At 42.4% G+C, this 14,860-nt stretch overlaps 1 protein-coding gene across 3 annotated transcripts in view; it reads right to left on the reverse strand.

Moving 5' to 3' along the window:
- rell1 (RELT like 1) overlaps positions 1-14,860 on the reverse strand; it is a 64,875-nt gene that overhangs the window by 36,418 nt on the left and 13,597 nt on the right. For all 3 annotated transcript variants that reach the window (XM_046328093.1, XM_046328094.1, XM_046328092.1), the window contains one exon: positions 433-507. In XM_046328093.1, coding sequence (XP_046184049.1) covers positions 433-507 — 75 coding nt within the window. The remainder of the gene's footprint in view (positions 1-432; positions 508-14,860) is intronic.

A 14,860-nucleotide genomic window follows, 5' to 3' on the forward strand; every position in this document is an offset into this window, starting at 1 on the left:
GCATATGAGGTATGCGGTCAGCTGTATGGCTGGCTCAGAGAAGAGGACGCCCCTGCCTTGCACAGTCCTGTGGGACATCTTAATTGGGCATGGGACACAAGCTAAGGCTTGATCACCCTTTAGCTGGCCACCTTTGATGAGGGTGTTTAGTGATTAAAGGCCGAAACACCCACTGATTCGAAGGCACACTACTGAGGATGTGTCCCAAAAAAAAAAAAAGACATCTTACCCCAGTCTAAAAAATAAACCTCCCATGCCACTCTGTCAACATCACGGCAAATCTCATGCGAGTGCATTCCATCTATTGGCACAATGGACAGTTTTTAACATCTCGTCCCGTGTTTTATGATTCTGATTTTGTTGTCAGGAGAGAGGAGACAGTTATCCACTATCCATAAACACTCAGTGGTTACTGTATTGTTGCCTAGTTACCTTCATTCTTCATGATGTAATGAACGATCTGTCCCACGGTGTCGTCGTTGCTCTCGCTGTAGGTGTCGTTCAGCTCTGTAGAGAAACACACAATTACAAAAAGAGCTCAAACACTGCAACACATTAGTCGTCGACATGAAAAGGCTTTCCCTAACATTCATCAGAAAGGCAGTTCGGTACACAGTTAGGGCTGGGCGATATGCCCAAAATAGCATAATTGGATATGAAAATTGGACTGTAATTTATGTTTTTTTTTAATAATAAAAGTTCTAAATTTGTTTTATGAGTAGTGAGTGATCCCTAAGATGGCAACACATACATTGTGGTTTTAATGAGTCTTTATCTATTTTGATAGTTTTATACTGTTCAAATCAACAATTTCTGCATTTCCTACACTCATTTGGAGATTTACCCATGTTATGCAGCCCTGTGGCAGTGTGGAAATAATCTCAGATTTATTTTTAACCAAATGTTGCAATTACGATTTAGAGCAAAATACTTGGGTGAACTGTTGGAATATAATGAGTTTTCTAAAAATAAAAATATATATTCTAATTTTAAAGAGTGACCTTTGAATACAGTGCTTGACATGACAAGGAATGAAAATCCCAGGGACGAGTTATTGTGGCAGGGTAGGAAGCAAAGTGTTGATAAGTGTTTTCTTGTGGACCCTATAATCTTTGGCTACATTTAATTCTCATAGCTAAATGAAGTAGCTAACATATTTTGCTTTGTGTACTCCTCTTTGATTTAGAAGATACTGTGGAACAAACATGCAGATTTTAGGTCTACACCATCCTTGGTATTATAAGGCTGTATAGTGAATTACACTTGCTCTGACTCAATATATTTATTAGCTAGCGATTAGCATTAGAAGCTAACAAGATTTAGGCCCAACTTGCTAAGAGAAGAAACTAGCTATTTCCAAACTAATAGTGTAATTATGGAACGATAGTGGATTTACATTAAGAAGATAAAGTGAAAACAGCATCGTTGTCATCAACATTGTAGCATGTGCTGCATTGACCATGTAGACGGAACAAGGGTCTAGTGGTTGTCATGGTTACGGAACATCAAACGCACTCCTTGAGTGACTGGGGGCGGGGCTAGGATGGTGTGGAAAGTGATATATATATAAAAAGAAAGAGAGCTCAAGTAGCAAATTAAACATTACACACTGTGTATCACATTTAAAAATAAAAATTCAAATACCGGTATAGAAAGTCAAGTAAAAACCCAAACCGGTCCATGCATCAATACCGGTATATCGTAAAATGCGGTATACTGACCATCCCTTCACACAGTATATTAAGTTCCTCATATTTAGGACATTCCTTATAACACCATAGCAAGGCCTATTGGTGTTGTTGTAGTAAACTGGAGCAGAAGTAACAGATGAGGGCTGCCTACATAGCGCACACAGTATACACACACACCTACACAGTAGACACACACTGTACACCTATGCATACACACAGCCCCCTCTCAAGAGCCAAACCTGCCTGTCCAACTGTTCCATGAGTCAGTGAGATATACATACAGTATCATCTGAAACCTGAGGATAAGCTTTAGGATTGAATGGGGCTTAAAATGATGAATGCCACTCTGGTAGAAAGGCTAATAGCCAGTCTTTGTTTTGCGTGGAAGGTCCGTTGCCTGGGTGACCCAGAGGAAGGTCCGTTGCCTGGGTGACCCAGAGGAAGGTCCGTTGCCTGGGTGACCCAGAGGAAGGTCCGTTGCCTGGGTGACCCAGAGGAAGGTCCGTTGCCTGGGTGACCCAGAGGAAGGTCCGTTGCCTGGGTGACCCAGAGGAAGGTCCGTTGCCTGGGTGACCCAGAGGAAGGTCCGTTGCCTGGGTGACCCAGAGGAAGGTCCGTTGCCTGGGTGACCCAGAGGAAGGTCCGTTGCCTGGGTGACCCAGAGGAAGGTCCGTTGCCTGGGTGGAAGGTCCGTTGCCTGGGTGACCCAGAGGAAGGTCCGTTGCCTGGGTCCGTTGCCTGGGTGACCCAGAGGAAGGTCCGTTGCCTGGGTGACCCAGAGGAAGGTCCGTTGCCTGGGTGACCCAGAGGAAGGTCCGTTGCCTGGGTGACCCAGAGGAAGGTCCGTTGCCTGGGTGACCCAGAGGAAGGTCCGTTGCCTGGGTGACCCAGAGGAAGGTCCGTTGCCTGGGTGACCCAGAGGAAGGTCCGTTGCCTGGGTGACCCAGAGGAAGGTCCGTTGCCTGGGTGACCCAGAGGAAGGTCCGTTGCCTGGGTGACCCAGAGGAAGGTCCGTTGCCTGGGTGACCCAGAGGAAGGTCCGTTGCCTGGGTGACCCAGAGGAAGGTAATGTAGCACCTCGCATTACAGGCATATTCAACAGCATTTAAGTAATATTACTTTCAACAGTGTTGTTATCTTGTGATCAAGCCATCAATGTTTTGTGATTATTGCCGTTGTAAAAATAGGAGAGTGATAAATCTTATGTTGTGGGAAAGTAAAATACAATGGAGTGTGAAAAATGTAGGTTAGAAGATGGATGGTATGTGGTCTGTCGGTCAGTCTAATTGTACAATATACAGCGTGTCCCACAATGTGTGTGTGTGTGTGTGTGTACAGTTGAAGTCAGAAGTTTACATAAACACGTTTTAAATACTCCAACCTAAGTGTTTCAACCACACCACACATTTCTTGTTAACAAAATATAGTTTTTGGCAAGTCAGTTGTGTCATGCACAAAGTAGATGCCCTAAGCAATCTGTTCAACAATAGTTTATTTCACTGTATCACAATTCCAGTGAGTCAGAAGATTATGAAAATTATGTCATGGCTTTAATCAAATGTTATTGGTCACATGCACATGGTCAGCAGATGTTATTGGTCACATGGTCAGCAGATGTTATTGGTCACATGGTCAGCAGATGTTATTGGTCACATCACATGGTCAGCAGATGTTATTGGTCACATGCACATGGTCAGCAGATGTTATTGGTCACATGCACATGGTCAGCAGATGTTATTAGTCACATGCACATGGTCAGCAGATGTTATTGGTCACATGCACATGGTCAGCAAATGTTATTGGTCACATGCACATGGTCAGCAGATGTTATTGGTCACATGAACATGGTCAGCAAATGTTATTGGTCACATGCACATGGTCAGCAGATGTTAATGTGAGTGTAGCGAAATGCTTGTGCTTCTTGTTCAGACCATGCAGGAATATCTAACAAGTAATCTAACAATTTCACAACTACTACCTTATACACACACAAGTGTAAAGGAATTAATAAGAATATGTACATATAAATATATGAATGAGCGATGGCCGTGCGGCATAGAAATGAATTTATTGCAAATTATGGTGGAAAATAAGTATTTGGTCAATAACAAAAGTTTATCTCAATACTTTGTTATAACTTTGTTGGCAATGACAGAGCTCAAACGAGGTAAGATAAGGGAGTTAAGGCAATAAATTGGCCTTAAATTATAGCAATTAAACACATTTCAGGCTTCAAACATAAAGATATGAAAACATTTCAGGTAAAGATATAAAACTTTTGTGAAGAATCAACAACAAGTGGGACACAATCATGAAGTGGAACGACATTTATTGGATATTTCAAACTTTTTTAACAAATCAAAAACTGAAAAATTGGGCGTGCAAAATTATTCAGCCCCCTTAAGTTAATACTTTGTAGCGCCACCTTTTGCTGCGATTACAGCTGTAAGTCGCTTGGGGTATGTCTCTATCAGTTTTGCACATCGAGAGACTGAATTTTTTTCCCATTCCTCCTTGCAAAACAGCTCGAGCTCAGTGAGGTTGGATGGAGAGCATTTGTGAACAGCAGTTTTCAGTTCTTTCCACAGATTCTCAATTGGATCCATTCTAACACCTGGATATGTTTATTTTTGAACCATTCCATTGTAGATTTTGCTTTATGTCTTGGATCATTGTCTTGTTGGAAGACAAATCTCCGTCCCAGTCTCAGGTCTTTTGCAGACTCCATCAGGTTCTCTTCCAGAATAGTCCTGTATTTGGCTCCATCCATCTTCCCATCAATTTTAACCATCTTCCCTGTCCCTGCTGAAGAAAAGCAGGCCCAAACCATGATGCTACCACCACCATGTTTGACAGTGGGGATGGTGTGTTCAGGGTGTTGCTTTTACACCAAACATAACATTTTGCATTGTTGCCAAAAAGTTCAATTTTGGTTTCATCTGACCAGAGCACCTTCTTCCACATGTTTGGTGTGTCTCCCAGGTGGCTTGTGGCAAACTTTAAACAACACTTTTTATGGATATCTTTAAGAAATGGCTTTCTTCTTGCCACTCTTCCATAAAGGCCAGATTTGTGCAATATACGACTGATTGTTGTCCTATGGACAGTCTCCCACCTCAGCTGTAGATCTCTGCAGTTCATCCAGAGTGATCATGGGCCTCTTGGCTGCATCTCTGATCAGTCTTCTCCTTGTATGAGCTGAAAGTTTAGAGGGACGGCCAGGTCTTGGTAGATTTGCAGTGGTCTGATACTCCTTCCATTTCAATATTATCGCTTGCACAGTGCTCCTTGGGATGTTTAAAGCTTGGGAAATCTTTTTGTATCCAAATCTGGCTTTAAACTTCTTCACAACAGTATCTCGGACCTGCCTGGTGTGTTCCTTGTTCTTCATGATGCTCTCTGCGCTTTTAACGGACCTCTGAGACTATCACAGTGCAGGTGCATTTATACGGAGACTTGATTACACACAGGTGGATTGTATTTATCATCATTAGTCATTTAGGTCAACATTGGATCATTCAGAGATCCTCACTGAAGTTCTGGAGAGAGTTTGCTGCACTGAAAGTAAAGGGGCTGAATAATTTTGCACGCCCAATTTTTCAGTTTTTGATTTGTTAAAAAAGTTTGAAATATCCAATAAATGTCGTTCCACTTCATGATTGTGTCCCACTTGTTGATTCTTCAAAAATATACAGTTTTATATCTTTATGTTTGAAGCCTGAAATGTGGCAAAAGGTCGCAAAGTTCAAGGGGGCCGAATACTTTCGCAAGGCACTGTATGAGATGAGTAATGTAGGGTATGTAAACATTATATTAAGTAGCATTGTTTAAAGTGGCTAGTGATATATTTTTACATCAATATCCATTATTAAACTGGCTGGAGTTGAGTCAGTGTGTTGGCAGCAGCCACTCAATGTTAGTGGTGGCTGTTTAACAGTCTGATGGCCTTGAGATAGAAGCTGATTTCAGTCTCTCGGTCCCTGCTTTGATGCACCTGTACTGACCTCGCCTTCTGGATGATAGCGGGGTGAACAGGCAGTTTATGGCCTTCCTGTGACATCGGGTGGTGTAGGTGTCCTGGAGGGCAGGTACTTTGCCCCCGGTGATGCGTTGTGCAGACCGCACTACCCTCTGGAGAGCCTTACGGTTGTGGGCGGAGCAGTTGCCGTACCAGGCGGTGATACAGCCCGACAGGATGCATCTGTCAAAGTTTGAGAGTGCTTTTGGTGACAAACCAAATTTCTTCAGCCTCCTGAGGTTGAAGAGGCGCTGTTGCGCCTCCTTTACCACACTGTCTGTGGGTGGACCATTTCAGTTAGTCCGTGATGTGTAGGCTGAGGAACTTTAAAAAAAACTTTCCACCTTCTCTACTACTGTCCCGTCGATGTGGATAGGGGGGTGTTCCCTCTGCTGTTTCATGAAGTCCACGAACATCTCCTTTGTTTTGTTGGCGTTGAGCATGAGGTTATTTTCCTGACAACACACTCGAGGGCCCTCACCTCCTCCCTGTAGGCCATCTCGTCGTTATTGGTAATCAAGCGTACCACTGTAGTGTCATCTAAACAACATGGCTTTAGAAGCTTCTGATAGGCTAATTGACATCATTTGAGTCAATTGAAGGTGTACCTGTGGATGTATTTCAAGGCCTTCCTTCAAACTCAGTGCCTCTGCTCGACATCATGGGAATATCAATGAAGATCTCAGAAAAAAAAATGTAGACCTCCACAAGTCTGGTTCATCCTTGGGAGCAATTTCCAAATGCCTGAAGGTACCACGTTCATCTGTACAAACAATCGTACGTAACTATAAACACCATGAGACCATGCAGCCGTCATACTGCTCAGGAAGGAGACGCGTTCTGGCTCCCAGAGATGAACGTACTTGGTACAAAAAGTGCAAATCAATCCCAGAACAACAGCAAAGGTCCTTGTGAAGATGGTGGAGGAAACAGGTACAAAAGTATCTATACCCACAGTAAAACAAGTCCTATATCAACATAACCTGAAAGGCCGCTCAGCAAGGAAGAAGCCACTGCTACAAAACTGCCATAAAAAAAGCCAGACTACAGTTTGCAACTGCACATGGGGACAAAGACCGTACTTTTTGGAGAAATGTCCTCTGGTCTGATAAAACAAAAATAGAACTGTTTGGCCATAATGACCATCGTTATGTTTGGAGGAAAAAGGGGGAGGCTTGCAAGCCAAACACCATTCCAACCGTGAAGCATGGGGGTGGCAGCATCATATTGTGTGGGACCTTTGCTGCAGGAGGGACTAGTGTACTTCATAAAATAGATGGCATCATTACAGAGGAACATTATGTGGATATATTGAAGCAACATCTCAAGACACCAGTCAGGAAGTTAAAGCTTGGTTGCAAATGGGTCTTCCAAATGGACAATGACCCCAAACATACTTTCAGTTGTGGGTAACTGTCTTAAGGACAACAAAGTCAAGGTATTGGAGTGGCCATCATAAAGCCCTGACCTCAATCCCATAGAACATGTGTGGGCAGAACTGAAAAAGCGTGTGCGAGCAAGGAGGCCTACAAACCTGACTCAGTTACACCAGCTCTGTCAGGAGGAATGGGACAAAATTCACCCAACTGATTGTGGGAAGCTTGTGGAAGTCTACACAACACGTTTGACCCAAGTTAAACAATTTAAAGGCAACTTCTGACCCACTGGGAATGTGATGAAAGAAATAAAAGCTTAAATAAATCACTCTCTACTATCATTCTGACATTTCACATTCTTAAAATAAAGTGGGGATCCTAACTGACCTAAGACAGGGAATGGTTACTAGGATTAAATGTCAGGAATTGTGAAAAACTGAATTTAAATGTATTTGGCTATGGTGTATGTAAACTTCTGACTTCAACTGTATCTAGCTAGCTATAGACCTGTGTTTGGGATTGACCATCAGGCACTGCGACAGGAGGAGTGGGACGGACGCTGCTCTTTGATGCAGAGTAGCTCACATTTTGCCAGCATGGAGAGGCCAGAGATAGCCAGGCATGGTAATTTGGGTGGCATGGAGAGGCCAGAGATAACCAGGCATGGTAATTTGGGAGCATGGAGTGGCCAGAGGTGGTAAATTGGAAGCATGGAGAGGCCAGAGGTACCCAGACTACTAAATTGTCCTCAGGAACAGATGTTGAGTATTGGAGAAAGGCCATCAGTGTTTGATCTGCAAACAATACAGTGGATGAAGGCTCTGCATGAGCAAGGTGAATGGATAAACGTGGTTATGGACAGTGAGGAAGAAGGAGAAGAGCCCAGAGGGAAGATGTGTGTTGAGGAAGAATGTTGAGTACAAACTGTATTCTGCGGTCTCAGAAATGTAAGCTGATAAGAATGAGGATGAATCACTGTACCTGCAGTGGCAGGTGTGTAGAAGACCTCAGAGTCCCAGCCTCTCCCCTATGGTCATGCAAAAGATGATTCTTGCCCAGTGGGAGTGAAATTTTTGTAGAAAGTGGATCCCTACATTTTGACTGACCCATATGTAGTCTCAGGCTGGGTAGTATAGAATGTGGGTACTGTTCAAATCGGTGAAGGTAGCTCAAAGTGGACTTGGTGATTCTTAGGCACAGAGGGAGCGAGCGCTTCCCATCACAGACCTCAGGACAAAACCTGTGACTTCTCCGGAGCAGGGCGCCTTTGAAAGGAGTGATCACTGGGGTGGAGTGAAGTGTTGAGGTGGTGCAACTAAAGTTGAAGATTCCCTGTGTCTGTGACACCTGCCGTTTGGCAAGCGTAGTGAAACTGAGAAGACACCGTTATAGTCCTTTTGAGTTTTGAAGCGGAGTATTTACTTGACCAAGTCATGTTAGGAAATGTCAGTTATTCCAATGAGAGCTTTTGTGCCGAACCCACTGAGGTGTTTCAGATGCCAAGCTCATGGTCATGTTGCAGCAGTGTGGAGGAGGGACATTCCAAGATGTGAGAAGTGTGCAGGAAGGCATGGGACAAAGGAATGTGTAGTATCGGGGTAAAAAAAAAACTGTGTGTCAATTGTAGGGATACCCATGTTGCTGGGGATCAGAAGTGCCTGGTGCGAGAGATACAGGTTGAGGTTGGCAGGGTCAGAGTAGAACAGAAGTTCACATATGCTGAGGCAGTGAAGAGAGTAGAGGATGATGGGTCAAGGGTGAGTAGTTTTGCCTAGGCCAATACAGAGTGATATAATTTGTGCTTCAGCAAGGTTGGCTTCTTAGCATATCAACTGTACTGCAGAAATGGAACATAAATGACAGAAACTAGATGTTGTGGTGCCAGCTGTAGAGAAGTACTCGGGTGTACGAGGTTTAACTGTGGAAGAGTTACACTGTGTTGAACGAAAGAGTCCCTAAAAAAAAATAAACAGTGTGGGCAAGCAAGGAGTCCTACACACCTGACTCAGTTCCACCAGCTCTGTCAGGATGAATGGGCCAAAACTCACCCAACTTATTGTGGGAAGCTTGTGGAAGGGTACCGAAACATTTGACCCAAGTTAAACCATTTTTAAAAAGCAATGCTACCAAATACTAATTGAGTATGTAAACTTCTGACCCACTGGGAATGTGATGAAATAAATCATTCTCTATTATTCTGACATTTCACATTCTTAAAATAAAGTAGAGATCATAACTGATCCTAAAGACAGGGAATTTACCAGGATTAATGTCAGGAATTGTGGAAAAACTGAGTTTAAATGCATTTGTCAAAGGTGTATGTAAACTTCCAACTGTGTGTGTGTGTATATATATATATATTTTTTTCTTCCATTCATTGCAATTTATGTAAGTTAAATAGAGTTTTCAAAACCTATTTAAAAAAATAAAACAAACTTTTTTTTTTTACTCTCAAAACCAAACTTACATAAACTACAATGAATATCGGTGTCTTCAGTCTCAAAACGTTATTTTCCATTTAAAATGTAGTGAGGTGATTTAATCCTCCAACCGCTAGAGAGAGTGTCTGGAGTTAAGGGGGAATTAGCTATACTTCCTGTGTTCAAGATGAGACACTCATGGTGTATAGTATATGGACACCTGCTACATCATTAATATATATGCCATTTTAGCAGACGCTTTTATCCAAAGCGACTTACAGTCATGTGTGCATACATTCTACGTATGGGTGGTCCCGGGGATCGAACCCACTACCCTGGCGTTACAAGCGCCATGCTCTACCAACTGAGCTACAGAAGGATTAAACAGTACACATACAGTGGGGGCAAAATAGTATTTAGTCAGCAACCAATTGTGCAAGTTCTCCCACTCATTAAAAATCCTACAATGTGATTTTCTGGATCTTTTTTTCTCATTTTGTCTGTCATAGTTGAAGTGTACCTATGATGAAAATTACAGGCCTCTCGTCTTTTTAAGTGGGAGAACTTGCACAATTGGTGGCTGACTAAAATACTTTTTTGCCTCACTGGAGCTGTGGTCGGGATCTGTTGAAACCAAGAAAGTGTTTTGAAACAGAGGTAGTTGCTGAACTTGTCCAATTGGAAGAAGGCAGATTTTTATTTCCCATTGCAAAAGGTTTTGCCACGGTGTGCGCAACTTAATAAAGCCTGGCCCTTAGATTAAATGATTAACGTATATCAATATATCACGTTGTGAAACATTCTTTAAAAAAATGGCCTTTGCTCCCCCCTAACCCATCTACAGTAACCCCTCCCCCCGACCCATCTACAGTAACCCCCCAACCCATCTACAGTAACCCCTCCCCCAACCCATCTACAGTAACCCCCGACCCATCTACAGTAACCCCCCAACCCATCTACAGTAAACCCCCCCAACCCATCTACAGTAAACCCCCCAACCCATCTACAGTAAACCCCCCAACCCATCTACAGTAAACCCCCCCCCTTCTTCTCTATCCCTGGTTGACTCAGAATTGAACCAGGAAGTAGAGTGCAAAATAAACAAGGTTCTTTCCAACTCTTTTGTCTCTAAACAATGTGGAAAGAAGAGGGGTTGGGCCTGGAGAGACTAGAGGTTTCAGACAGTCCATGGCTAAAATGTACATTTTGTTCCACCAGCCACTGTAGCAGGTAGATTATTTATTTATTTTAAATCTACCTGCCACTCAGATGGTTTACCAACCAAAATATTGTTTCACCATAATTGCATCAACAACAACAAAAAAAGATGAACATGCTTGGTAATGTTTCTAAAGCAAGAAATATTAGTAAGAAGTAATATTGTTATATTGCTCAATTTCATAAAAATTGTTTTGTAACTCGAGTATTTTAACCATAATAGAGACGAGACTAAATGTTGAGCTGCCCCTTTAAGGGCGGGAGGTTACCGCGGTAACAGGGTCACTCGAGTTCTGTCACGTGTGTGTGAGAGATTTAGGGATCCGACTAGGGCGTCTCTTCACTATCAGTGGAAGCAGCACACTAACGTTGAAAAACCCCGAGCTTGTGAACAAAGCAATGTAAATTGACAAGAAACACTTGGCGAAAGTCTCACTTTGTAGACGTTCGAGTAAACTTGATCAGCGTGTATGTCTGTGCGCAGCGCCTCCGAAAACGAATGTATATCGCGCGTCACTCAGTGCGCACAGATCCCCCTGCCAAGCAGTGCCGCTGCGTAGGGTGGGTTGTATAATTCCGTCTTTCTTTGTGCAATTAGCAGCTATGGAACAAATCAGCAGAAATACTTTAATAACAGCTGCATGATTCTAACCCAAACTCGCACATGTTCTCATAATTGACTGTTTTTTTCTTCATTCGCGAATGTAACGCCATGCAAATTGACCACCCGCCAACGTGGCTGGTCTGATGGACATTATTACCCGCCAACGTGGCTGGTCTGATGGACATTATTACCCGCCAACGTGGCTGGTCTGATGGACATTATTACCCGCCAATACCTAAATCTACCCGCAAACAGCGGGTGTTAATGTTATGCCCTGCAGAAGGCACACTAAAAGGCCCAACTTCTAATGGGAATGCCATAGTCCTGTTCGAAAGAACCTCCCTATTCTGTAGGTGAAAGGTGAGAGGAAAGAAAATTCCCTTAACCCTTTACAAAAGACTGCAGTCTCAACCTTCCTTTAGGAAAGACCAGGCATGCAGCTCTATGTCAATGGCTTTAATAAGTGGTAGAGACAGAAAGAACAGGTGAGAGAGAGAGAGAGAGAACATGCATTCTTTCATACTAGCAGAGGCTGCTACACCTGATATCACAGGAAGGCTAAAAAGATCATCAAGGACAACAACCATGTGAGCCACTGTCTGTTCTCCCGCTGCCATCCAGAAGGCGAGGTCAGTACAGGTGCATCAAAGCTGGGACCGAGAGGCTGAAAAACAGCTTCCATCTCAAGACCATCAGACTGTTAAATAGCCATCACTAGATACTGCTGCCTATATACATAGACTTTAAATCACTGCCCACTTTAATAAATGGAACACTAGTCACTTAATGTTGACATATCTTGTATTACTCATCTCATATGTATATACTGTATTCTATTCTACTGTATCTTAGTCTACGCATTACTCATCTCATATGTATATGCTGTATTCTATTCTACTGTATCTTAGTCTATGCATTACTCATCTCATATGTATATACTGTATTCTATTCTACTGTATCTTAGTCTATGTATTACTCATCTCATATGTATATACTGTATTATATTCTACTGTATCTTAGTCTATGCATTACTCATCTCATATGCATACACTGTATTATATTCTACTGTATCTATGCCGCTCTGACATTTCTAGTCCAAATATTTATAGATTCTTAATTCCATTCCTTTAGATTGTGTGTATTGTTAGGTATTACTGCACTGTTGAAGCTAGAAACACACAAGCAATTTCTCTACACCCGCAATAACACCTGCTAAACACGTGTACGTGACCCATAACATTAGATGGTCTTTCATGGAGCCCAGGTGTATCGGGTGCATTTCCCCTCCAACATGGTGGTTGTGTTGGAACTCAGGAACAGTTGCAGAGGTCTTTTTTTTAAAGTCTCAACTTGAGGTGGCGGCGATGACGCATCATACATGTTTCCTCACTTTCATCTCAGTACTACAGACCTTGGTTCGATCCAGGGCTGTGTCACAACTGGCCGTGGATCGGGAGTCCCGTACGGTGGCGTCACAGTTGGACCCAGCGTCGTCCGGGTTACGGGAGGGTTTGGGCGTCATCGTAATTCAAGAACTGGTTCGTAATTAACCGACTTTGCCTCGTTAAATAAAAACATGTAAACGTTGCACATTCACTTGGTTAAACAAGGTACCATTCCTTCCCATATACAGTCATACAGTAATAACACAGGAATGGTCCAGCCACTGCCTGTTCACCCCGCTATCATCCAGAAGGCCAGGTCAGTACAGGTGCATCAAAGCAGGGACCGAGAGACTGAAAAACAGCTTCTATGCCAACACACTGACACTGACACTGACTCAACTCCAGCCACTTTAATAATGGGAATTGATGGGAAATGATGTAAAATATATCACTAGCCACTTTAAACAATGCTACCTAATATAATGTTACATACCCTACATTATTCATCTCATATGCATATGTATATACTGTACTCTATATCATCGACTGCATCCTTATGTAATACATGTATCACTAGCCACTTTAACTATGCCACTTTGTTTACATACTCATCTCATATGTATATACTGTACTCGATACCATCTACTGTATCTTGCCTATGCTGCTCTGTACCATCACTCATTCATATATCTTTATGTACATATTCTTTATCCCCTTACACTGTGTATAAGACAGTAGTTTTGGAATTGTTAGCTAGATTACTTGTTGGTTATTACTGCATTGTCAGAACTAGAAGCACAAGCATTTCGCTACACTCGCATTAACATCTGCTAACCATGTGTATGTGACAAATAAAATTTGATTTGACTATTGGAGTAGGTGGGGATATTTGGCTTGATGACCCTGACCTCACTTCCATGCTCTGACTCATAGTTCTATGACACGAATGATAGAATCCCCCCCCCCCCCTCCACCTAAATGGTATTGACCAGAGAGTGGTCCTTCTGTAGCTCAGTTGGTAGAGCATGGCGCTTGTAACGCCAGGGTAGTGGGTTCGATCCCCGGGACCACCCATACATAGAATGTATGCACACATGACTGTAAGTCGCTTTGGATAAAAGCGTCTGCTAAATGGCATATATTATATTATTATTATTATTATTAAGTGAAGATTAAACCAGTGGCAGGAAACATTGCCAGTTAAACAGAATGACAACGTTCACAATTGTTGAGAAACTATTGCGACATCTTGATTATCTTTCGAGACAAACGAAACACTGTAACGTATCTTGGTCACTCAGGCAATCTAAAAAACACTAAACAATAAGCTTCTATGTTGCAATAGTAAAAGTGTTTACAAGGAACATCCAATACTAAACCCAACCGAATCGTCTTAACCAAGGTTTCTCCCAATAGACCTAAGATGTTTAAAAAAAAAAAAAATTTTAAAGGTACCCCGTCTCAATGCATAACTTTCTACTCAAGTCATGACTGACTACAGCAACAACTAGAATAGCATAGAGGACCACATTTGTCCGAAATGTCCCGTCAGTTAACACAAGTGAATTTAAGTAAAGTGTTAGTGTACAGAGGATCGTGAACCATTAAGTTTCCAATCCCGGTTGGCATATGAACCCCTAAATGAGAAAATATTAAATCTCTTGTCGTGGAAGGATCAGAATTTGTTGGTAACATTTGTAAGCTGTTTAATATTCTTCAAATGTGCGTAAGTTACTTCTCACCAGAATGGTATTTTTGTGTAATTCTGTGGTGAGGTTGCAGTTATCTGTTCTATGTCAAAACTAAGTTGCATGGGCCACAGAGAGGAGAGGTCAAAGTGTCATCATGTGTAAACATAGCTTTTACTCCCTACCTTTCCCAGTGGGGAAAGAAGGGTGGCAGTGTCTGGAATCATTCTATGCTCCCTCTTATGTTGTTTCTATCATAACCTATAGCCTCATTCTCCTCTCTGTGAGTTTGTATTTAGAGTGGGTTGTATCTAAATGACAATTTGATATATGCCTGTTGATATGGAGGATTTGGTTTATGTTTCTGGGGTTTGGGAAAGGAGACAAAGCTGAACGATGAGTTATGTCTATGCTGTCTGACTATTGTGCGTCTTTGCTATTGAAGGAACTCAGTTGCATT

Source organism: Oncorhynchus gorbuscha, linkage group LG25 (assembly GCF_021184085.1).
Source record: "Oncorhynchus gorbuscha isolate QuinsamMale2020 ecotype Even-year linkage group LG25, OgorEven_v1.0, whole genome shotgun sequence".
In the NCBI taxonomy this organism is placed as follows: Eukaryota; Metazoa; Chordata; class Actinopteri; order Salmoniformes; family Salmonidae; genus Oncorhynchus; species Oncorhynchus gorbuscha.